The sequence below is a fragment of the Malus domestica genome, chromosome 03, assembly GCF_042453785.1.
Source record: "Malus domestica chromosome 03, GDT2T_hap1".
Lineage (NCBI taxonomy): Eukaryota > Viridiplantae > Streptophyta > Magnoliopsida > Rosales > Rosaceae > Malus > Malus domestica.
Window position 1 is genome coordinate 36,795,785 of NC_091663.1, and position 22,341 is coordinate 36,818,125.

Genomic DNA, 22,341 nt, shown 5'->3' on the forward strand with positions numbered 1-22,341 from the left:
CCAATATTTTATTTTTTTAGAAAAATTGGTTTCAACCCAAAACCAAAACCAAAACCATAAGCATATTTTATTATTAAACCTTTTTTTTGGGGAATTTTCAATTTATAACCATTGACCATTTTTTCACATCAGATGATGATGAGTCAGCCTATGTTTATATGTTTATTATTTCAATTAATCAATCTTTTCTTTTTACCTATTTAACTTTATACACGTTTTTTCTGTACCCATTACATGATTTAATGTGAAAAAATGATGAATACATAATCAAATTAAGGTGCGTATCATATGGGCTGCAAATGCATATTTAAACTTATTGCACCAACAGCTTATAGGTGCAGAATCTTTATTGGTTCAGTAGCAGGAAAATGAAGACTAACAAAAAGAGTCCTAATCTTGACTATGATCATTAACACACTCTGAGTCTAAGGGATCCACTTAGGATCTCTTGGACTAAAGAAACATGCCTTCACATTAGAATCAAGCAGCTTAAGCGCCTTATTCGACTTGATGCACCTCGGCGTTTTATATTGATTGATCGAACCCCCTTGGCTGATGAAATAGTCCATCAACGCGTCGAATGACCCAGGCTCCACCACCCGAATCTCAAGCGGCCCTACGGACTTGTCATACGCGCGGCACCGGCGATAGATGTAGTCAAGTTCCTCTTCGACAGCAATGCAGCATTCTTGCATCACCTTATCATCAAGTGGGGCTGTTGAGTCCACCATTGATCCATGGTATATAATTTCCCAATACATTACGTAGTGGCCGGGTAGACGTGACGTATCCGCGTAGCTAGTGTATTCCACAAGAAGAGCATTGAAGGGTTTTAACAACTTTTTTGCTACAGAAACGCTCTTGTGCAAGTCCTCCTCATTAGTTTTGTCAGTATCAATGCTGAGAACAACATTCCTCCGACAGATGAACCGAAATTGTGGTGCTTTATTGTGAAATCCAGTCACTTGGAGCACATCACCGACTCGATGACGATACAGTCCTGATTAATGGTTCATCAGACTCAAAACAATTAACTAAGTAGGTACTAAACAATCTTAGGGTATGTTTGTGAGTGCTTTTGTAAGAATCAGAAATATTGGTTTTGTAACTCAAAAACACATAAAATTGTTCTACTATAAGCATTCTTGGTTTCCCAAAAGCGTCTTTCGCCACTCTAAAAGCACTCCTAAACGAGCACTTTAATTAGGAGAAAAAGAAATTAATGAAGTAGTGCTGAAACAAAATTAATATAAGTTTACCAGCAAAGGTGGTAACCACCAGTTCATAATAGCAGCCAAGGCTCACTTGCACCAAATCAACAAGTTTGTCATTACGCACCTCCTCATCATCATCTATGTTCATGAGCCGAGTCCCATTCTCTCTCAAAGGTATGAATTCAAAATACCCCATATTCGGCAAAAGGGTAAACGACACGTCAGCGGGGTCAGACAAGGGCTTCAAGTTAACGCCAAAGTAGCACTCTGAGGAAGCATACATGGTGCAAACCAAGGGAAGTTTTCCATCACTATAGTACTCTAGAGCTGGGATATATTGTGCCATAGACCCCGTGACAACAGCCTCAATGTACTTCGCTTTAGGCCAAAGCTGGCATAAAATTCCCTTCCATGATGGAAGGCTACAAATTTCATTGATCTCATCGGCTAGACTAGGGTTAGGGACAGAAATTAAGGGAGCCATTGATGACCGGCATTCTGGGTCTGTGATCAAAGGGTCTAATTGGCCGGTACGGATGTCATTGCAAAAGTTGATCCAATTTCGTTCTAGGAACGAAATGGCTCGGAGAAAGGCGGATGCAAAGACGGCGCCAAGCCTCAGGACTTGGTGGCGGTGGACTATACCGGATAGGAGTTGGCAATACATGCTTTGGTTGCTGTCATTGCAAAAAATTGTCTGGTCGGGACTTGTGCAATTGTTGAAAGGGTCAGGGCTACGACACTTGAAGTGGCTGCTCTTGTAGTAGCTGGTAAGTACCGTTCGAGCTGGTAAGCCGCAAGGTGTTGACATTTCTGCCTTCACAAAGTAGAGGAACATAGCCTTGCCCTCATCCAGTCCAGGGACATACCTGCAGTTAGAATATCAAACACGTGGGTATAACTGTATATATATACTTTTGCATATCAAGATAGATACATATACATCCTACTGGGTTCCGTAAACTTATTGGCACCCCAAAAAGGTCCTTCTAGCCTTTTTTTGTTAATAAAAACACAAGAGAGATATTTCCCTTAGACAAGTTCATAGGGACTACATATTTTTTAAGTGCCGATAACAGTTCCTTATACTATAGTTACAATCTTAGGTCAATAAATTAATGGACAGAGTAGTTATGATATTTAACTGGTTCATAATTGGCATAATGAGATTATATAGAAAGGTTCTACGATCCAGATCTTCTGCGATCGACGGCATCATCTTGGGCTCTCTTCCTGAAGTTCCTGAACTGCAAATGCAATAAGCCAAGTGAGTAAAAAAAATTGATAAAAAAGAAATAGAAAAACAAGTAAACAAAGGAAAAGGCAGAGCTACCTGCACAATATTTCAGTTATGGGGTGGCCAGTAATGAGAGACGAGTCTTCACCATTAGTAATCCTTTTGATGTAAGGCTGAATGGCCTTGTAATTAATGACAGGAACACATAGCTTAAAATCTGATACATCTTTTGATCCCTTCATATACTTACTCAAATACTCGGTTTTCGAATTTCGTGTTAAGATCTCTTTCAAAATGTCCAACTGAACTCTACCAGCCTTGGCTGTGAGCCTCTCAATCTCCTTCAATGCCTCCTCGCCTTTGTACTCCAGTTTCTTCCCGTCCATGTTTTTAGTTTACAGCTCTTCTTCTTGCTCAATATATAGTTTTAGAACCCAATAGGTCTATATATAATGAGTTTGCCTTTTAATTCTGTTTTGCATTTCCACATCACTGCAACCTGATTGGGAACAGTTGGTGCTGACGCCATCCATAATGTGGCCCCTACATATGATTTGTAGAAACTATAACAATTTGGCCCCTACGATCATGAGTGCAAACTGCGAACTATAACAATGAGCTATACGCATCAAAATTGTTCACTAAAAGTTTATTTAAACATTTCAGATTTATTCTGTCCCCTACACCAATTACCACTAACAACTAGCAATTCTACATGGAATGCATGATATTTATATTAAACAATTTCATAGTTTTGTTTTTCACTACATGCATGATTTTCACATCTAAAGATTCTTAATTGGAGAACATAAATAGTGCGGCTCGGAACGAACACACAACTATGGTCAACTAACGTAATCCACATTCATTGATTAGTGTCCATCTTTAATTATAATAGGGAAGCTAGTTGAAATGAGGAAAATATAAATTCCAGTTGCGTAAATGACCACTTTTTGGAATTTTATTGATATGTCGTCAATATTTAATTGATAATGTCGTCAATATTTGATTAATATGTTATCGTTGTTAGATTTTGATTATTTCGACAATTGAAATTTGTAAAATCCTCATCTAAACCAATTTTCTTATGTTATATATGTTGTGATACACTATTGGTCGAGAAAGTTTTAAAGCACACGTATGCTAGATAAATTAAGGGGTCATTGTAACCACAATTATGTTACATCAAGACTAGGATGGTGTTCTACCACTGATATATTGTCCCTAACATTACGAGAATCAGAAAGTTGGGATATTTTTCTTGCTAATTGCACCATAACATGCTTGATTGGAGATCATCTCCATTTTTGGAAAACGCAACAGGAGGGCAGATATGTAGGCATGTAAATTAAACTCAAAAATTGGTTGAAATGATCGATTTACAAATTCCAATCGTTGAAATGACCCCTTCCTTATTTGATCGAGTAATATATGAAATATTAACGACATTTCGATCAGATATTAAAAAGTGATAATTTCAACAACTGAGATTTGTGGATTCGATTATTTCACCAATCGAGATTTGTATATCGATCATTTCAGTCAAATTTCCTTTAAACTCCTCCATACTAATTGATGGTGATTAGAAGTATATATAATCATGTCTATACTTGTAACTTTGATAACAGGACAACGTGACGTGGGTTTTCAAATGCTCATTGATTTTATTTATCTGGTTCTACATCATGTATTGTCCACATGCTAGATATATAGAGCTTTTTGCTCCTTTCCTGCGTCAATTAAAGTGTGAAGAAAGCTTAAAATCACCAACTTTCTCTCAGTTTCTGTTCCCCTCTATCTCTCAGAACAAAATGCGACGTGTAAAACACAAATAAAAAAAGAAGTATTTGCATTGAATTCTCATCAATAATCGCTCGAGTAATTTTTCAGGTGTGATGATCACACCTTCACTGTTTTACCAATGCAATCATGTAGTTATGAGCTCTTTTATCATCCTTGTCGTTCACCCATGTTAAAACATAACTCGGCATCACACTAAAAAATTTCTACCATCTTTGGTAGTTAACAAGCTGCACCTGCACTAGAAAGGCCACTCGAAAACAACAAAGCCAAGTTGGCCAAGTTGGAAGTTGCAGCAGGCATCAAGAGGTCAGGTCATTCAAAACCCGACATTAAATTAAAGTTATTCCTAAGTATCACATTTAGGAAATTGGATTGGATTACAAGGAATTTCTTGCAGCTTCTCTTTTATGATGGGATTTGATCGATAGGCCATTTCTTTTCTTGTGGCAAACAAACAATCTCAACCATTCATTGAGTTGATCAAGATGCTTAAGCTGACTGCCGACCGCCCAGCAGAAAAAATAATGACACATCTTTATCCAAAATGGACGTCCAATTAGCAGGTATCACAGCCAGAATTTTTTTTTTTACAGAGCGATATTCCGGGGGTTGTGGAATTCAAACTCGAGACTTCAGGTGAATGGTGAATGCTCTTAATGAACCAAGCTACAAGCTCCTTACATCAAAGCAAGCATCTTTACACACACAATAATTACCTTTTTTTTCCTTTGCATGATAATTCTAGCAAGACATGGCTGTATATTGACATTGAAATCTTTTTTCCATAGCTGGCTAGGTTGTTGATGGTGTAGAAGAAAGTAAACTATACTGGACCTAGATTTTGATCAAAATTCCATGACCAGGGGGGAGTACTGGACCTCCACTGAAATCATGGTGGCCTCCAATATATCTGTTTTTGGGTTGGAAGAATTCTAAGTATAATATTCAGCACACTCACCCAACTCAAAAATTATTAGTCCCATATGTACTCTTGGGTGCATTGGTTTCGTGATATATATCCATCCAAATCCACTTCGGATATCCTTAGTTTTCGAACACAATCATGCCAGTGTGCAGTATCGTTTTTGTGATAACTGATCAGGTAACAAATTCGTCAGCTAGCTAGGCCAAACAGATCAAGAGCATGTGACTATCTATTTACGGTTAGCATGTGATTATCTATCCTTAGTTTTCGAACACAATCTGACGAGATTTCTTTATTAGGGTTTTTTGTCTTTAGGGTTTTATAGGGTTTTCCCTTTTTAATGATTGTATTAGGGTTTACGTCCCACAGTCTTTCGTTTAAAAGTAATTAGCTCAAATACATTGATGAATTTGACATGAGAATCATTCTTATTTCTATCCTCACTCAATAGCACAGAACTTTCTGAACTAAGCAAATGATAAGACTGAGTTAACATATCGATCAGATTTCTTTTATTCTCAGGGGTTTTCTTTTGTCTATAGGTTTTAGGGTTTTCCGATTTAAAAGATTGAATTTACTGTCATGCAATCTCTTTTAAAAGTAATTAGCTGAAATAAAATTGATGAATTTGATATAAGAATTTTATTTCTATCGTATAACTGCATAACATGGGAACTTCCTTACTCACACAACTGATAAGATTGAGGTAACATGGGGATGGGTTCTTCATTAAATCATTTATAATTCAGAAAGAGAACAGAAATGTTGAACTGGTATATAATCTTTGTAAAGCAGCCGAATATATGCCGATCGAAAGGGCATTGCATGGTCCCATCTTCAGGTTCTAAACATATATACTCCACCAAAGCATCCACTTTCTCATGAGCAACTAGCAAGCCAGCCCTACACTCAAGATCAAAACATTTACATGTGAAAGTGCTATTACAATTTACAGTAGGACAAAAAGGACCGACAAAAACATCTTTGCTCAAAGGGTTTGTGAGTTTGTGGTTGAGCATTAATTTGTAGCTTTGGCAGCACAATTGGTGCAGCCTTTTGCGTAGTGATGGACAAAAGAAAAAGAGAAGGTGTGCCAAATTAATGTAACGAGACTAAAAAACCAGCATTAATTTTGTGATGATTTTTACTTTTGAGAGTGCGGACGCGGCGATAATGCGGTACTGTTTCCGCATCAGGCATATAATATATGGTCTATTTATTCATATATGTTGTAGCCTTATAGGTGGTGTGACTCACTAAATTGAACTCTCTTTTCCTATATCAGAGAAAGCATTGTGGTTATATAATATGACAGACAGATCCAGTTGTTTCTGTTTCAACTTTCAACTTTAGCTTGTTGGGGGCTAAGTTTTGGTGTCAATGGAATCCATTCCTTTTGTGTCTAGTCATGTGCAAGTGGTTATCTAACTTTGGCTCACTTTCATAACTAGATCGGGCATGGTATTAGAGCAGGTTTTCCGTTGCGGCTAAAGGTCATGGCTATGATTATAAAACCGTTTCAAGATCAAGTCGTTGAAGAGATTAGTTTCATCAATTGGAATTCTCCACCAATTTACGACAAGTATGATGATGACGACGAGTATACTGCTGCTGCTAGGAGATAAATGCTTTGTGGATTGGGGTTATCCACATAATATGAATACAATGGTGGAAACATTTTATATATAGCTTCATAAAGAGGTCAAAACATTGCATTTGCACAATGATTGTGTTTGGGAAGATTTCGTTACTCACAATCTAGAGTAGAAATTTTTGAAGAAAAGAATCGGTGAATTTGATTGTGGTTCCTCAATATCCCTCCGACCCTACTCCTTACAAGAAACAAATTTGGAAATCTTATATGCTTGATTTGAAGTCAATTTCTATTAACAAGGAACAAAGGTGTACTAGCTTAGGAATAGCGTGGAAGTGGAATGTACTTGTTTTGTGGGTTTGAAAACTTTAACAATTCTGAATTTCTTTTGATGTGGCTGCTGTGGAAAGATTTGAAAGGTCATCCAAAAGATCGAGAAAAAAACAAGGAAACTCAAGGACGAGTTTTTTTTTTCGAGAACAGGAGTATGATGTAGTGCATGACAATAAATATAGTTTCTATATTAAATTTCATTGTTTGTGACTTCTCATCTTTCAAAGCTATGTATTATTAGGTGTTTAGCAACTATAATCTTAGTATTAAGTATCTATCCTATTAATGTATTGTACTATATGTGTGTAGGACTCCATATACATTTGTTTTGTGTAATTGAATGAGTCTCCTCTCTAAATCAAGCGTTTAACTTGGCTATACGAGTCAATCCGCGAGTAACAACATCGAACGAGTTTCGTTGCCCCTTATTGAATGAACTCCATATTATATATTCCCGTCTCTTCGAGACCCTTCGCTCATCAGGTCATATTATTTCATTTTTCACAATGCCTATTGATTAAAAAGTGACCCCAAGTTCCAATTTATTTTTCTTTTACATTTCAAAATATCTAGAAAAAAATTAACATTATTTTACACATATGGCAAATAAGTGCGCTTGATTATGCCACATAAGCAAACTTATCATAATTTTTAATGAAATTAACGGATATGACAAAGTGAAGTAAAATTGAGTTTCAGAGAATACATTTATGCAAATTTTAGAAGTAAAGTGAGATCGAAATAAATTTAGAAAGACGTTTCTCGAATATAATAGGATATTACATTAGTGACGGTCAAGGTCTAAAATATCGATATTATCCCGATATTTTCTTCGAAATTTCTGTGTTTTTGGACTACCGATATTTCCGATATCAGCGATATTTTAGATCTTGATAGGAACTCTATGTGGTACTAAGTCACTCATGTATCTTACCATGCAAAGTATAAAGTGTAAAATATTGTACTAATTCATTATATATAAATGATTATGATGTGTTTAAATTTCTTTCATTAATTATTACATATTTTATACACTCACAATGTTTGCCAGCTTGCTATATAATCAACTTAAATCAATTAAATCCATCATGCAATGCATTTCCTTCCAATTTTTTTGTGATAAACTAATAGATAATTGATTAAATAAACATCCTGCAAAGTTTCAATAAAAATTTCCAAGTTTTTCTTATAATTTACGTGGTTTTTATTCAATTTTTATCGATATCGATAATATCCGATATTTCCATTGAAATTTCTGTGTTTTTGGACTATCGATATTTCTGATATCATCGATATTTTAAACCTTGGTGATGGTAAATGTAAAGGTTTATCTCCACCCAAATATAGTGAAGGGTAAGTTATGGGCGGTGTGGATCTTCTGTTGTTGGTGCACTAATGACACTGGATCCGCTTCTCTCTGTCGATAACAGAGTGTTAAAGGTTTACGGTGCGAGTTGATAAAACTCGCTCTAATGGCTGTGGCTGCTCCGGCTCTGCATCACCACCTACGGCTCCGCTTCTCGAACCCAATAACACGAACAAGGCCGTCTCTTCCCGGCGGAGCAACCGCGTTCCTCACCCATTTGCAAATTCACCAGAACTCAGCCCGCATCTCTCTCATCTCCTGCTCTTCAACTTCTAAGTCCACTGAAGCCAATACAGACACCCCCGAGTCTTGTGTGAATTTGGGTCTCCAGCTCTTCTCCAAAGGACGGGTAATTTCCCATATTTCCCTACTAATCGTCGCAACTTTCGATTTCTTTGAGCGAATTTTACTTTTTTGTGAGATGGGTGTGTTGAGTTTTAGTTTTCTATCAAGAACGTACTGTCTATATGTTATTGATAATGTGTCGATATTAATGTTTTCGGTTTCCTAAGTAGGAAATATCGTATCTTTAGTTTAATGTGTTGAACTTTGAGGTTGGGAAAGCAGAAATATTGTATCTTTGAGCATTGTTTCAATTTGCATACGTTTAGAAACTTGGATTTTGGTGAATAAGAAGCTCTCATTTGTGCTGTATGAAAGTATTTGATATCGTGTCTCTATGATCCTGGAGTTTTCAGGTTAAAGATGCTTTAGTTCAGTTTGAAACAGCACTGAGTTTGGATCCCAACCCAATCGAGGCCCAGGCTGCACTGTATAACAAAGCCTGCTGTCACGCCTACAAGTAGGGATTTCAGATTATTTTGTTAGTTTTCCTTATGCATCTCAGACTATCGAAAATATGCCCGAAGTTTATGTTTTCTATCTGAATTTACCTCCAACTAATTCTTAGCTAGGCTGATAGGTGTTGTTTTTGTTTCACATTCTGAGGAAGAGGGGAAGGAAGGAAAGCTGCTGATTGTCTACGTACCGCCTTGAGAGAATATGACCTCAAATTTGGCACAATTTTGAATGATCCCGACTTGGCCTCTTTCAGAGCTTTGCCTGAATTTAAGGAATTGCAGGAAGAGGTTTGTTACTAAACTCAAACTGTTAACTGTAATTTGTTTTGTCCTGTAATTTTGAGAGTGCATCTCATCCTCTGGTTGTTTCAACCGGTTGGGGTTTGTAAGCGGTGGAATCATATGAATAGCTGTTATTTATTGTTGAAACCTTGCCACGTTTTCTTCTGTCTTTGGACATCTTTTATGACAATTATTTCTTATTTATGCAGGCTAGACTAGGTGGGGAAGATATAGGCTACAGTTTTAGGAGAGATCTCAAACTCATTAGTGAAGTCCAAGCACCATTCCGTGGGATTAGGAGATTCTTTTATGTAGCATTCTCTGCAGCTGCAGGAATCTCAACGTTCTTTACTGTACCCCGGCTGTTCCGTGCATTTCAAGGTGGTGATGATGCCCCTGATCTCTGGGAAACTGCTGGCAATGTTGCCGTTAATGTTGGAGGTAAAATCAAGTGCTTTTACTTGCATATAAAAAGTACCGTTCTCCCTCTTTTCTATGTATAAAAGTATTGAGTTAATCCATATAGAGTGACTTTGAGGAGATAACGTTGTTATAAATAACAATACTACGTTTGTCAGATATGGTTCTTTGTAAGATACTTTGTTTCATAAAAAACAGAACGTAATAATCTTATAGAATATCTGGAGACGTAGGAGTTAAAATTCATTCAATGAGTATCTCATAGAAATTGGGAGTAGCAGAAAAAAAAAATAACCAAAAGATCCAACTTTCACGAGTGTAAGCTTTTGGGTTGTGTGTTCATCGACAGTCATGTCTTTCAATTGCTTGGGAGATCAAGGGATGGAATAAGATACTGAGTGAACTTTGGAACTTGCTATTTAATATGACTAAGCTTTTGAATCAGTAATCTACAGGTCTTATTGTTCTTGTGGCATTGTTTTTATGGGAAAACAAGAAGGAGGAGGAACAACTTTCACAAATATCTCGCGATGAAAATCTATCAAGATTGCCATTGCGCCTCTCCACCAACCGGGTTGTTGAGCTTGTGCAGTTGCGAGACACTGTTAGGCCTGTGAGTACCGCTCTTTCTTCATTATCTCTATGTAGGTTATACGTTGGTGCAGTTCTTGTAATTCTCTACATCTATTTTCTGTTTTCCTGATCTGGATAAATGCCATTGGTCTGATAAAGTCTAGAATTTAGGTTATTTTGGCAGGGAAGAAGGAGACTGTTGCCTTAAGTATCCAGCAGGCAGCAAGATTTCGAACCGAGCTCCTGAGAAGAGGTGTTCTTTTAGTTCCTGTCATCTGGGATGAAGTTAAGGTACCTCAAATAGAGAAGAAAGGCTTCGGTACACCTTCAAAGGCAGCTGCTGCTCTTCCTTCTATTGGGGTAAGATGCAAAGACTTTCATCTATAGTTCTCAATGCATGTTCTGAGATAGACTTCGATAAGTTATTTCATTCTTCCCACCATATCTGTTGGCTCCAATGGTAGGAAGATTTCGAGAAACGAACTCAGTCTATAACTGCAAAGTCAAAGTTAAAAGCTGAAATCCGATTCAGGGCTGAGGTTGAATCCCCTGGAGAATGGGAAAGGTTACGTGCTACTCTTTATTGTCTACACACTTGTTTGACCATCAATTTATTACTCTAAATAACAAAATGTTTTGTGTTTGTATGCATTATTCGGTTTGTATGGTTTATATGCATTATTGTGTTGATATGCTTGTTTAGGTGGATAAAGGATCAGCAAAAGTCCGAAGGAGTTGCTCCTGGAGAGGATGTCTACATTATACTGCGCCTAGATGGTCGAGTTCGAAGATCAGGGAAAGTAAGTGCATACTGCATTTATGGCTACTTAAGTTCTGGATTTGAGTTTCTGAAATAGCAGATTTAATCTCCTGCATTTCATTTCAAATATACGCGTTTCTTTTGCTCCATTTATTTCCATACACCCTACAAACGTTTAAACTGGTTCGACCCAAGGAAAACTTAACTCCGAGTGTCATCCTCTCCTTTTCGTTTCCCTTTTTATTGTTTTGTTGTTGAATACATCTGTAATATACTCCGATGTCTTTGCAGGGCATGCCGGACTGGCAACAAATTGTGCAGGAGCTGCCACCAATAGAAGCATTACTTAGTAAACTCGAAAGATAGGAGAGTTTTTATGGATGCCTCTGTTAGGCAATCATCTGGTTCTTACACTTCCCAACCCCCATAAGATTTCCTTCAACTCCATCCCTTTCGGGTCATTTTGTATTACTAATACGTCTGCAGACGCACAATTCATGTACATTCCACTGATGTATTGTAAATTTTACCACGAACAGTGAATTTTAGACGGGTGGAAATATATTTCGATTTTTTATTATATACAACGCAGTTTCTTGGTTGGATCGTCCTTTCTAGAATGCCGTTACATAACTCTGTGGGGGCTTGTAGCTTAAGTAGTCAAGCGTTTTACTCTCACACACTCTCGTTCTCGTCCCTAACCACCGTTATACCAAACTGACCGAGTATAATATAGAACGGCTGGTTTAGCTGTTGTTTTCAAAAAGAATAGTCTGAATCTCTTGACGTAGGAAGAAGTTTAATCAAAGTCCGCTTAAGTGGCTCGAAGTTGTTGTAGTGCCTGCTGGCGCAAATTAAAAAAACTATATCAATTTCAATGAGTAGTTACACACCGACTTTGGTTTTGATGCGGCTTGTTTGAAATTGCTTTAAGAATCGCTAAAAGAGCGTGCTTTGGTTTTGATGTGGCTCGTTTGAGATTGCTTCAAGAACGGCTAAAATAGCTCTCTGCTAACTAATAATTCTGTAATAACGTTTGATAGAAAAAACTCAAAAGGCACTTCCAAGTCAAATAAGCGATTTCTGGAGAGGGTGAGCATTTCCAAATTCCAATTGCTTTTTCAAGAAACACCTAGTTTTTTTCAATTAAAGTCACAACGTGATTATGATAAAAAGCACTTCTAACAAAAGCACTTACGAGCGGAAACAGTCCGAAAACGGCCCTTATGAAATCTCTACCAGCATATTTTCCGGTAGTGGTTGATTTCATTTTCTTGGTAGGTTTTGAACAAAGTCATGGATTGTTCCAATTTCAGTTTTCTTTGTAGCAATTGGAACGAGGTTGAATTAATGCAAGTCAACAAAGTAATCACCTCCTTGAAGAAATCAGCATCCAATTTTCCATTTACTGAACCTTTCGTCCCTTCCTAGGTTATCTTCTTCTCTTGTTCATAGTATTTATAACAACTCAGCAGCTATAAATACAAGTTGGCAGCCAAAAACACACCATACAAAAAACTATGGCCAATTCCTCCACCATTATCTTTTCCTTGGCCCTCGTCGCCGCTCTGATCATCTCCGCTGATGCAGGGGGCGATCACAGGGTGAGCTGGGTTCCGCTGAGACCCGGCTGCGAGGGTTCGGTAGCAGAGTGCATGGATGATCATGATGTTGAGTTTGGCATGGACTCAGAGATCAGCAGGCGCATCTTGGCCACCTCACAGTACATAAGCTATGGAGCTCTGCAGAGAAACACCGTGCCTTGCTCTCACAGAGGTGCTTCCTACTACAACTGCAAGTCAGGTGCTCAGAGCAACCCCTACAAACGCGGATGCACTGCTATTGCCCGTTGCCGGAGTTGATCACCGGTGTAGCTGTTTTATGTTATGGATTTAAGTAACAGATCATGCTGTGAATTGTAATGCTCATACTATTGCCTTATCTTTCTGTTTTTATCCCGACAATACTGTAGTCGAAATTTTCTTGATCAACCTTGTTATTTAACTTAACAATCTATCCCAAACCGGGAAGTACCTGGCTAGAGCAGTGTTCGAGTCGTCCTACTTGTGTATGCCTGGATTAACCAGAGCCGACTCGGTTGGGGCTATTCTGAAAGGTGAGTCCCTGCACGAAGAAGTCTGACCTGGGCCAACCACAGTCTAAGTAGGTAAACGAGTTCGAAAATCATCGTTCTAGGATGTTCCCGACTAGTATAATTTTATGAAATATAAAGATGCTACGGAATGTCAAAGTTTTCCCAGCAGCCAAACACTCAAAAATAAACAAACAGCAGTGAACTGTTAAATTCTGATAAGAAACAACGCATGATAAGATATCATCTCATATTAATGACTTTCAAATGATAGACCGCGAACAACATTAGCTACAAGAGCACAACGAGTGTTTATAATCTCATAGAAACATCAGCTTCAATCGGTCAAGCACAAATACACAATCGCAGACAAAGAAAAGATAGCACAAAAACCGAAAACCTTATCGAATGTAGGATGAGCACTATGTTTATCATCAAGAACATGAATTGTAACTAAATTTATGCGGAACCTTCATCTTGCTTCACTTCATCTGATGCTGGCTTGGACTGCTGCATTGGAGACGGAGAGCCCTCCATTCCCATCTCTGTTTTTAGGTCGTTGATGCTGCTCTCCAACTCATTTATGCGAGAGCCCATCTCGTCAAGTGATCATAGTTAAGGAAACATAACAGATATTTCACTGATAGCACACGGATAGTAAGGTTTCAAACCCGTCAAGATCCAACTATCAAAACTTGCAGGAAAAACCAGAAACCAAATGAAAACCGAAAATCAAAAAGTATACACAGACTAATTCCTTCAAACTAATCAGACATACTGGTAGTTGTGGCTATAGGAGGAATCTATAACTAATTGAGAACCGAATATGACATAACCCTAACGCGGACAGATAAACGCTTTCAAAGTTAAAGAAAACGGGAAAAGGATATTCTTCGTAACAATGGAGTCGGACATTGTTTGGAACCTAGATTGCTGCAAACAGAAATTTTATCAATAACAGTCAATTATTTGATTCAACCAACATCACCTCAACTCGAGAAAAACTCACCATTTGTTGAAGAAGATTTTGCACCTGCGAAAAACAAACACCGAAAAATCATTACCAACACAAACATTCTTGTAAAAATGATCCAATAATCTCAAAATTCTACATTTTTCGAACAAAAATCGAAACTCAGAAAGCTATGAGAACAATTAGGCACTCACAAAAGCAGACATGTCGGCAGTGCTCTGCTTCGGATCCTCCGAATCATGCCCGTCCTGCAGAGAAAAACAAATTCAGAGCAAAACACAGCCAAAGTGCTCCACAGAGTGGCCCTAACGACACGTCGTACGAGCAACAATCGCCCAAACCGACGCACATTTGGGCGAATTGCAACAATCAGAGAGAAAGACAGAAGCTTTTGCGGTAATATCAAAAGTAAACGAATTTGGGCATTCAAATTGTAGCTAGAAAAATCAAAATTTTGAATTGAACCGAATCGGAGTTGAAAAATTCAGGAACCCTAACGGCAAAACTAGACGAAATTGAACGATTTATTTCCAGAAAAATAACGAAATAAAGCACGAAGAATTGAAATTACCATTCTCTGCAACTTTTGGAAGTGTTCTTCTTGCTCCTTCTTCCGTCCGTACAGTAGCTGCAATGGCGATGCGTTGGGGCCTTTGGGTGCGGTGTGGCCTCTGGTTTATAGTTCCGGTGATTCGTTTGGACACGAAATTACTTCTATGCCCTTCTTTTTGAATTCAAATTTTCTTTTTCTGGACCAAGGTGATGATGGGCATTTTTGGAAAGTCAATGACTTGGAAGTTGAGAAGCTGAGCGCCACTGGAATTTCAAATTTCTATTACAAAATGAACGAAAATAACTTCAATTGACCAAAAAATTAGCACATTTAATTTAACGGTAATAAATAGGCACAAGTTAAAAGTCTTTCTTCACCTGATTTTACTAGTAAATATGAAATCCAAAAAATTGTAGATTTCCTAAGTGTTTTTTGGCATCGAATAAATATATTCTTCTATTCTATTAAAAGAAGAGGGCTTGTCAACTTTTGCTCCATTTTTTTCAATTTCGCCCTCACTTTTGAATACACAGCGTTGACATGAGGAGGGCAAAATAGTAATTTTGTATCTTTTGACAAAATAACAATCATATCCCCATTTTTTCTATTTTACCCTCACTTTTGATACACAATATTTACAAAAGGAGGATAAAATAGTAATTTTGTATCAAAATATTTACATAAGATAAAAATATGCACTTATTAAAAGAAATTATCCCAGCATCATTTTTTCATACAAGTAAAATCATGATGTTTTTTAGATTGTTTGAATGAACTGAAACGGTTGCGCTTGAGGAGAACGTGAGAGGAGGTGGGCGGTTGTTCACACACACAAAGTGTGTGCTCTCTGCTAATAGAGATAAAGATAAAGGATCTCGATTCTCTACATTTATCATTCGTGCATTTACATGCATTTAGACAAATCTTGACTATTCATATAATCTAACAATTTTAATCCTCCCACGTCATGTTAGAATAGCATGCACGTTTTCACCTGAGAATTAATACTCTCTTTACGAGTCTTCTCTTTGGCCAATTGGGCCAAAGCTACAATTGATGTTTTAATCTTGTACACGCCGAGCGTACGTATTTTTCTTGTACTATAATTCATTTTGATTGCGAACGTATGTTTCATGTACTACAATTCATTCTGATGAGGCTAAACCTAGCACATTGATACGTCGTTGGCAAAGAAGTGTGATAGGTTTGCATTCGAGTGATTCCAACTTAAATGACTAAGAGCGTTTAATCCTGCATTCGTCATTCGATAGTTAGTGTTTGATTTTGAATATATGTCATTTTCGGCCCGAGTATAATTAATTTCTCCAATGTCAATGAACAAAAAGGGTATTCCATTATCCAATCAATTGCACTATTTTCGGTCAAAGGGAATTTTATTACAAAAAATACACTTTACAACAAAGGCCCAACACACACTTGAAATACAACAAAAAAAGACCTAAAACTAAAGTAAAACAGAAAAAAGCTTCCACAACCATCTCCACCCTCTGAAACAGGTCCAACAGTTGATTCCCCTCCTCCGTCCAGTAACACCTCCACAGATGTCACCTCCAACCACAAGTTGCTACAAGAGCACAGCCATAAACAAGGGATGAGTGGCAGCCAAGTGAGCAAAGCCGACTGTCAGAATGAAGTTTGTGAATACCCACGAACAACTCTGTCTAAACCGACAGATTACAATGAGAAAGTGGTGGTGGTTGTACCATCCAAGTTGGATCAACCGTCAGAACTAGACACACAAGCTCAAGAAGAAACGTGGCTGACGATTGAATCGAAGATAGGCAGGAAAGAGGTATACCTTCAAGAGTAGAGGAACAGGGGAGACCAAAGAGAGAATTGGGAAGAGATAACTGTAGAGGCAGGGAGAGAAGAAGGAAAAGAAAAAAGAAAAGACACGACGATTGACCCAAACCGAAGCTAGGCCCGGTGCCACCGGAAAAATCCAAGAATGAAAGGCTCACAGATAGTGAGAAATACTCTCAAGGAAAAGGGAAAGAACTCTCACCAAGGAGAGAATTTTTAGAGACTACATTAATCAATTGCACTATTTTTGTACTCGTGTAAGAAGGATATAGTTTTGGAATATTCTATTAACTGAAATTTATATATTACAAAGAAAGAAAAAAAGAAATGAAACCGCGGAAACAAAACAAAACAAAATAAAATCAACAATCTATCCGTTGGGAGATATTCACTGATTTCTTGCACACCAAATTGAATTAACATGCACCATCTTCCTTGATCAAATCCAAACCTCATTCAAATTTTAAAGGAGAAGTAATACTAGATCAAGAGCTAGTTCGCCAATCGTGTAATACTTTTAAATTCTCGAAAAACTATAAGCTAAACAACGGAAACTCGCTGCCTTCTTTCTGATATCATCCATCAACTCAAAATGATTCCGACACCGGACTGTGTTCTCAAAAGAAGTAAGAGGACTATTCCAATTGTATAAATCATAACTGATACACACTGGAACAACAATTTCAAGAGAAGAAACAAAACCCTGATGCTTTTTCCAAGAGAAGAAGCAAAACCTCTACATTAGCAGATCTATATCGTCTGTAAGCGTTGTTTATGAAGATCCAGTAAATGCAGCATCATTTATCTTTGTTTTCTGTCGATGCTTTGTTGTCCACATAAGGATATTCAGACGGGGCAGACCATAGACCGACCAGTATTACTAGGTGGAGAAAAAGAAGCATTGCCGATGAGTACAGGCTCGAAGGAAATACATTCCAGCAAAACTCCACCCCGATAAACAACAGTATACTGTCCAGAATAAAAGAAGTTCAATCAACAAAACAGATCAAAGTAGTAATCATACATGAATTAGTGAAGACTATGTAGCCTAAGGATTTCAATGATAAAGCAGCCTACCGGAGTACTGTGGGGAAAGGCGTTTTCCACAATAGATAAGGTAAGCTATGGAAATACCTGCAGTCAGAGACATAAAGATCTTTTGAGTGCTATGAACAAAATTAATGAATATAAATATTGAACCGCGCCATACCACTTCATGAGTAGGGGAGCACCATAAAAAGAAATCCCTGTAATTCTAAAGTAGGGGCCATATTAGCACAGGTTATGCATTGACATCGGGATCAAAGAAAATAGGTGCATTCAGGCGATCAGCTTTCCTACCATCTCATTTGAGAATACAACTTTTACAAATCCTATATTGTAAATTAGCTACCATGCATTTCTAAGTAGAGCTGTCCGGCTACAAGTTATGATTTATACAGAATATCATCCAGCAAAACTTACCACGAGTAGAACTGATAATGCAATGATCGAGCACATACAATACCGATGAAATTCCCAACAAACATAGTCGTCACAATATCTGAAATCACCATGCCCACTTTAGTATCAGTTAAAAGGAAAAGTAGTAAGGAAAAAAACCTTATTACAGAGGCCTGCTACTTACATTCTTTCCTAAGGACCCTGTTGGATGAATGGATATTGAAGGACTTCTTCAAAGGGAATGAACTTGTAAGAGCAAATTTGAGTTTTATAGGATCAAGTCTAGAATACAAAAATTTGACGAGTCCACCTTCATGCCTGCACAAGACGATTACAAAAACATATTCAGCAAAAATACATATTTATTTGGCCATCTATAAATACCAATCACTTGTCAAGATACTAGAGGATTGCATGTTATTGTAGGCAAGAGTATCTTAGTGCCAGTAGAGTGGTATCAGGAGGTTGTGATTGTCAAATGTGGAAATATGTCGAGATCAGGACAAATGTTTTCTTTTGGCAGGAACATTCATAACTTCAACTTTATAACTTCCTAACAAAATTTTACCCTGCCATAAAAATAGAACGATCCATACACCTAACACATTCTCCACGCCACTTCCCCAACAACGCTTATTAAAAAGAATTGTACAGTTATACTTACATGCACCATCTATAATGAGCAAAAGCAGTGAGTAAACCAAGGTGAGCAATCAGCAAAGATACTGCAAATGCCTTAGATACAAATATTGGCTCAGGAACAAACTTGAAATTAACAGACCTGAAAAGAATTGCATGTTATTTTTCAACAACAAAGTGAACTAATGACAGGAATTTCAAATGAAAAATAGACCATGTATTGCTGAATGAGCACAGAAATTCGAATGGAAAAATTTCTCTTAAAGATCATAAATTATTGTTCAAAGATTGTACCAGAAGAGAATAAAAACTCGACCGAGATTAAAGGCTCTTGAGATGTATGCAAACGGATGAGAAATGATGAAAGGCATCCCCAACAGTACCTGCAGAACCATACCATTCAGCAAATAGCTGTCAACAAATGAACACCTGACAGGATAATGCTCTTGAAATAAGGATCTTGAAGTTTAGCTCACCTAACGATGTTGGAATAAAACACATACAGTCAACTTCTGCACTACCAGAGTTGCTTACTCTGAATTCTAAAAATGGTTAAAGAAAAATAATAGAATATACATCAAGGCTGCAAGGCTAAATCAAATGAAAGCTTACAAGCCTATGCAAACATTGGTCCGTTGAAAACAAAAGGAAGAGGTAAGCACCTGTACAAGCGCTGCACCAGATAAAGCTGATATCACTCCACCGATACTCATAGCCTGTAAAAGATGTGCTGCTGGTTGAGAAATTTTAGCAACTAACTCATGCACGAATCTTATAGAAATGTAATTAATATTACCTTTAACATGAGGAGTAGTAGAGGTGGAGCATAGAGAAGCACATTCATCTTTATGGAAACAGCTCCACTTGACAGATCACAAAAGGCAAGGTTAAACAATCATCGTTTATCTTCACAAAAGTTCATCAAGGATGTAAGAATGCTACCTGAAAATGATCAGTCCCAGATGCCACTTTTGGTAAAGAAGTGAGGCCAACGAAGCATACAGGAGCATCATGGCAAAACAGTCATTAAAAAGACGAAGCGCAAAAATAGAATGAACCCTTTTCGATAGACAAAGCAAGATGAAAGCCCACCATGGAACCTGCAAAATAACAAAAGGGAATTGGAAGCCAAAATCAGAGCTGACACACAAGGGAGGAGAATCAAGTTTAAAACAAAGTTGTCAGCTGAGAAACAATACGCTGTTATCTTCAATGTCCGGTAACACTTATGTTAAACATCCAAATATGTAATACAGTTAGTTTGACTACGAATTCCATGGAAAAACCTTCCATTTATTTTGTCATAAATTAGCATGTACAATAGATAGTTCATTAAACCATCACAACTTTGCAACATCAAAACCGGTGGGCAAAAGGCGCTAAAGCAGAATCAACACTTCATATTCACAAAAAGACTGAAATTTGTCATACCACATCTGTCTTCCCATAGATGAACAATATGATCCCCAAGTTTATAATGTACAAAATCCCGAACAAAATCTGCAAACATGAAATAGAAACTGAAACCATCGGACAAAAACTACGAGTTAAAACTAAAAACATCAACCGAAAAACTTCCGTATTCGAAAAAAAATGATCACCTGAGCTGGATGAACTTGGCCCCCTGTAACATACTGAATAGCAGAATAAAAGTAGAGGAAACCAGCAGGATAAACCAGCGGCCTTGTGTCGCCTTTTAAGTTAGCATAGTCTCTCTCTCCACCAAGAAACCCACTAACCTGTCAATCAAATACTGTCATTTTCTCGGCACATTTTCGTAGTGACCAAACAGTCAAAAGAAAAAAGATATAAACTTGGGGAAGATCACTCACTTGTGACATGTACGCGTCCCAATCTATCTTCGTATCTGCAACCCAACACTCACAATATCACCAATCCGAATTCATACATACGAGAGGGAGAGAGGGAGAGAGGGAGAGAGGGAGAGAGGGATAGATTACAGGGGACATAGGCGATGATAAGGGCGACTAGGATCGCATCGCAAAGGAGCAAGGCAGAAGAGAAGAGTAATTTAGGGTCTTTGAGAAATTTGGGGTTCGAGGAGTTGGAAATCCGCCGCCGCTGCGGGGGTTTCGGCCGCGTCGCCGCCGTCGATCTGCCCGCCATGGTTGAGTCGTCGTCTTTGGACCTCAAGGCTCAAACGTACCAAAAATTTAAAAAAGGACCTGACCGTTGGATTTGAATACTAGAGTCCATGATCTGACCTCTGCTTGAAATCGGGCCGGGTTGATGGTAAGCAGAAACATAGGCCCAATATAATCTTTATATTTAGAGTAAATTGTAGCAATGATCCTTCAATTTTAATCAAATTTGAGCAATGGTCCCTCAACTAAAAATCCATTATTATTGGTCTTCCAACTCATCAAAATGTGTAGCTATGGTCATTTTTGTCAACTTCATCAGAATTTTATCAAAATAAGTTATGTTGGAATGACCACAATTGGGGTCCCTCAAATCATCAAGACATGAAGCTTTGGTCATTTTCATCAACTTCGTTAAAATTGTGTCAAAATGAGTTATGTTTGAATGACCTTGCTACAATGGGGTTAAAGTTGAGGGTCATTACTCTAATGGAGTTAAAGTTGAAGGATCATTTCTCTAGTTAGATTAAAATTGAGGGACCAATAGTAATGAATTTTTAGTTAATGAACGATAACTGCACATTTTAATGAGTTAAGGGACTCATGATAATAAATTTTAGTTTTTAGTTATGAGATCATTGTTACAATTTACTCGTATATTTATGTACGAGCCAGCCCAAAATATGGCCCCCGTGTTTTGTGGTGGTGACTAGGCACGTTGTTCTTTGATTAAAAAAAATCTGCAAGAGAAACTCACATACCACTCTCTCTGTGTGCTATTCCATTTGTTTCTCTTCCACAGGCACAGTGACGAAGAGTTGAAAATTTACAACGATATGGGCATAAAATATAAGGTTGCGAAAATTGATCATACTTATTGGGATTATGTGGCACAACCAAGTGCGATGAGTGTGTTTGACCGAATTTGAACACTAGAGAAGCTTTGAATTAGGAGATACAAAGTTTGGAGAAGAAGGCGTTTGCATATTTGATCAGTCTTCATCTTGTTTGAGAATTAACACGCTAAACTTTTTTTAAATGAAACATAACACAAATGACGTAGCTTTGATTTGTGTCAATTTAAAGAATATTGATTAAAGGTCTCTTCATTTCATCTATCTAGCTAGTATAAGGGTCAAACGAAATTTCAAAGAGGGTATTATATATGTTATTGGAGTCAGCAACGGCCAATGCTCCACATTGGCTCCGCCACTGCTCCGTTGTACTCTCATCGTCGACGAAATATTCTACTGGTGCCAGCATCTAGCTCGGAAAGCTCCTCTGCGTCAAATGTTCAACTCACCGCCTGATCGTCTTCAACCGAAGCCTCCTCCTACCCTCTCTCCCAAGTTCCCAACTCTCTCTCTCTCTCTCTCTCTCTCTCTCTCTCTCTCTCTCTCTCAAATTA

At 37.8% G+C, this 22,341-nt stretch overlaps 5 protein-coding genes across 8 annotated transcripts; 2 read left to right on the forward strand and 3 right to left on the reverse strand.

Moving 5' to 3' along the window:
• Window positions 1-306: 306 nt before the first annotated feature.
• LOC103432566 (putative indole-3-acetic acid-amido synthetase GH3.9) lies at window positions 307-2,875 on the reverse strand. Its single transcript, XM_008370761.4, has 4 exons — window positions 2,548-2,875; window positions 2,360-2,461; window positions 1,260-2,083; window positions 307-1,000 (listed from the first exon to the last, which is right to left on the reverse strand). The coding sequence occupies exons 1-4, from the start codon at window positions 2,835-2,837 to the stop codon at window positions 426-428; spliced, it is 1,791 nt and encodes a 596-aa protein (XP_008368983.3). The 5' UTR covers window positions 2,838-2,875; the 3' UTR covers window positions 307-425.
• Window positions 2,876-8,481: 5,606 nt separating this feature from the next.
• LOC103432567 (protein LOW PSII ACCUMULATION 1, chloroplastic-like) lies at window positions 8,482-11,894 on the forward strand. Of its 3 annotated transcripts, none has more exons than XR_529021.4 (9): window positions 8,482-8,821; window positions 9,171-9,274; window positions 9,425-9,560; window positions 9,764-9,995; window positions 10,430-10,587; window positions 10,719-10,907; window positions 11,016-11,112; window positions 11,251-11,347; window positions 11,599-11,894. XR_529021.4 is itself a non-coding variant. In XM_008370762.4 (9 exons), exons 1-9 carry the CDS (start codon window positions 8,579-8,581, stop codon window positions 11,671-11,673), a joined length of 1,335 nt encoding a protein of 444 aa, XP_008368984.1. In that variant the 5' UTR covers window positions 8,483-8,578; the 3' UTR covers window positions 11,674-11,894. The 3 variants fall into 3 exon arrangements, 2 of the variants coding, with proteins under 2 accessions (XP_070674614.1, XP_008368984.1); XM_008370762.4 differs by having other exon boundaries at window positions 8,483-8,821; window positions 11,012-11,112; XM_070818513.1 differs by lacking the exons at window positions 11,251-11,347; window positions 11,599-11,894 and having other exon boundaries at window positions 11,016-11,201.
• Window positions 11,895-12,827: 933 nt separating this feature from the next.
• LOC103432568 (rapid alkalinization factor-like) lies at window positions 12,828-13,169 on the forward strand. Its single transcript, XM_008370763.4, has one exon. It carries the CDS (start codon window positions 12,828-12,830, stop codon window positions 13,167-13,169), a length of 342 nt encoding a protein of 113 aa, XP_008368985.1.
• A 463-nt stretch (window positions 13,170-13,632) lies between these two features.
• Window positions 13,633-15,382, reverse strand: LOC103432569 (heat shock factor-binding protein-like). Its single transcript, XM_008370764.4, has 6 exons — window positions 15,303-15,382; window positions 14,944-15,188; window positions 14,567-14,620; window positions 14,409-14,432; window positions 14,290-14,332; window positions 13,633-14,004 (listed from the first exon to the last, which is right to left on the reverse strand). The coding sequence occupies exons 2-6, from the start codon at window positions 14,944-14,946 to the stop codon at window positions 13,859-13,861; spliced, it is 270 nt and encodes an 89-aa protein (XP_008368986.1). The 5' UTR covers window positions 14,947-15,188; window positions 15,303-15,382; the 3' UTR covers window positions 13,633-13,858.
• Window positions 15,383-17,242: 1,860 nt separating this feature from the next.
• Window positions 17,243-21,009, reverse strand: LOC103432570 (dol-P-Man:Man(5)GlcNAc(2)-PP-Dol alpha-1,3-mannosyltransferase). 2 transcript variants are annotated; one of them, XM_070818514.1, is made up of 13 exons: window positions 20,793-21,009; window positions 20,664-20,698; window positions 20,433-20,570; window positions 20,263-20,331; window positions 19,834-19,931; window positions 19,628-19,694; window positions 19,494-19,547; window positions 19,126-19,214; window positions 18,857-18,973; window positions 18,377-18,510; window positions 18,214-18,292; window positions 17,827-17,883; window positions 17,243-17,718 (listed from the first exon to the last, which is right to left on the reverse strand). In XM_070818514.1, exons 1-13 carry the CDS (start codon window positions 20,956-20,958, stop codon window positions 17,547-17,549), a joined length of 1,275 nt encoding a protein of 424 aa, XP_070674615.1. In that variant the 5' UTR covers window positions 20,959-21,009; the 3' UTR covers window positions 17,243-17,546. The 2 variants fall into 2 exon arrangements, with proteins under 2 accessions (XP_070674615.1, XP_008368987.1); XM_008370765.3 differs by having other exon boundaries at window positions 19,774-19,931.
• Window positions 21,010-22,341: the final 1,332 nt, after the last annotated feature.

Coding starts and splice junctions, on each gene's coding strand:
- LOC103432570 (XM_008370765.3), bottom strand. CDS start 20,958: ATGGCGGGCAGATCGACGGCGGCGACGCGGCCGAAACCCCCGCAGCGG. Junction 20,571..20,663: donor GGGACGCGTACATGTCACAA/GTGAGTGATCTT, acceptor TTTGATTGACAG/GTTAGTGGGTTTCTTGGTGG. Junction 18,511..18,856: donor GCTCATTATAGATGGTGCAT/GTAAGTATAACT, acceptor CGTCTTGTGCAG/GCATGAAGGTGGACTCGTCA.
- LOC103432568 (XM_008370763.4), top strand. CDS start 12,828: ATGGCCAATTCCTCCACCATTATCTTTTCCTTGGCCCTCGTCGCCGCT.
- LOC103432566 (XM_008370761.4), bottom strand. CDS start 2,837: ATGGACGGGAAGAAACTGGAGTACAAAGGCGAGGAGGCATTGAAGGAG. Junction 2,084..2,359: donor ATTATGCCAATTATGAACCA/GTTAAATATCAT, acceptor TTCTAACTGCAG/GTATGTCCCTGGACTGGATG. Junction 1,001..1,259: donor GGTGGTTACCACCTTTGCTG/GTAAACTTATAT, acceptor ACCATTAATCAG/GACTGTATCGTCATCGAGTC.
- LOC103432569 (XM_008370764.4), bottom strand. Junction 14,333..14,408: donor AAAATCTTCTTCAACAAATG/GTGAGTTTTTCT, acceptor TTCTGTTTGCAG/CAATCTAGGTTCCAAACAAT. Junction 14,005..14,289: donor CGACTCCATTGTTACGAAGA/ATATCCTTTTCC, acceptor AACTATGATCAC/TTGACGAGATGGGCTCTCGC.
- LOC103432567 (XM_008370762.4), top strand. CDS start 8,579: ATGGCTGTGGCTGCTCCGGCTCTGCATCACCACCTACGGCTCCGCTTC. Junction 10,908..11,011: donor CTGCTCTTCCTTCTATTGGG/GTAAGATGCAAA, acceptor CTCCAATGGTAG/GAAGATTTCGAGAAACGAAC. Junction 11,348..11,598: donor GAGTTCGAAGATCAGGGAAA/GTAAGTGCATAC, acceptor ATGTCTTTGCAG/GGCATGCCGGACTGGCAACA.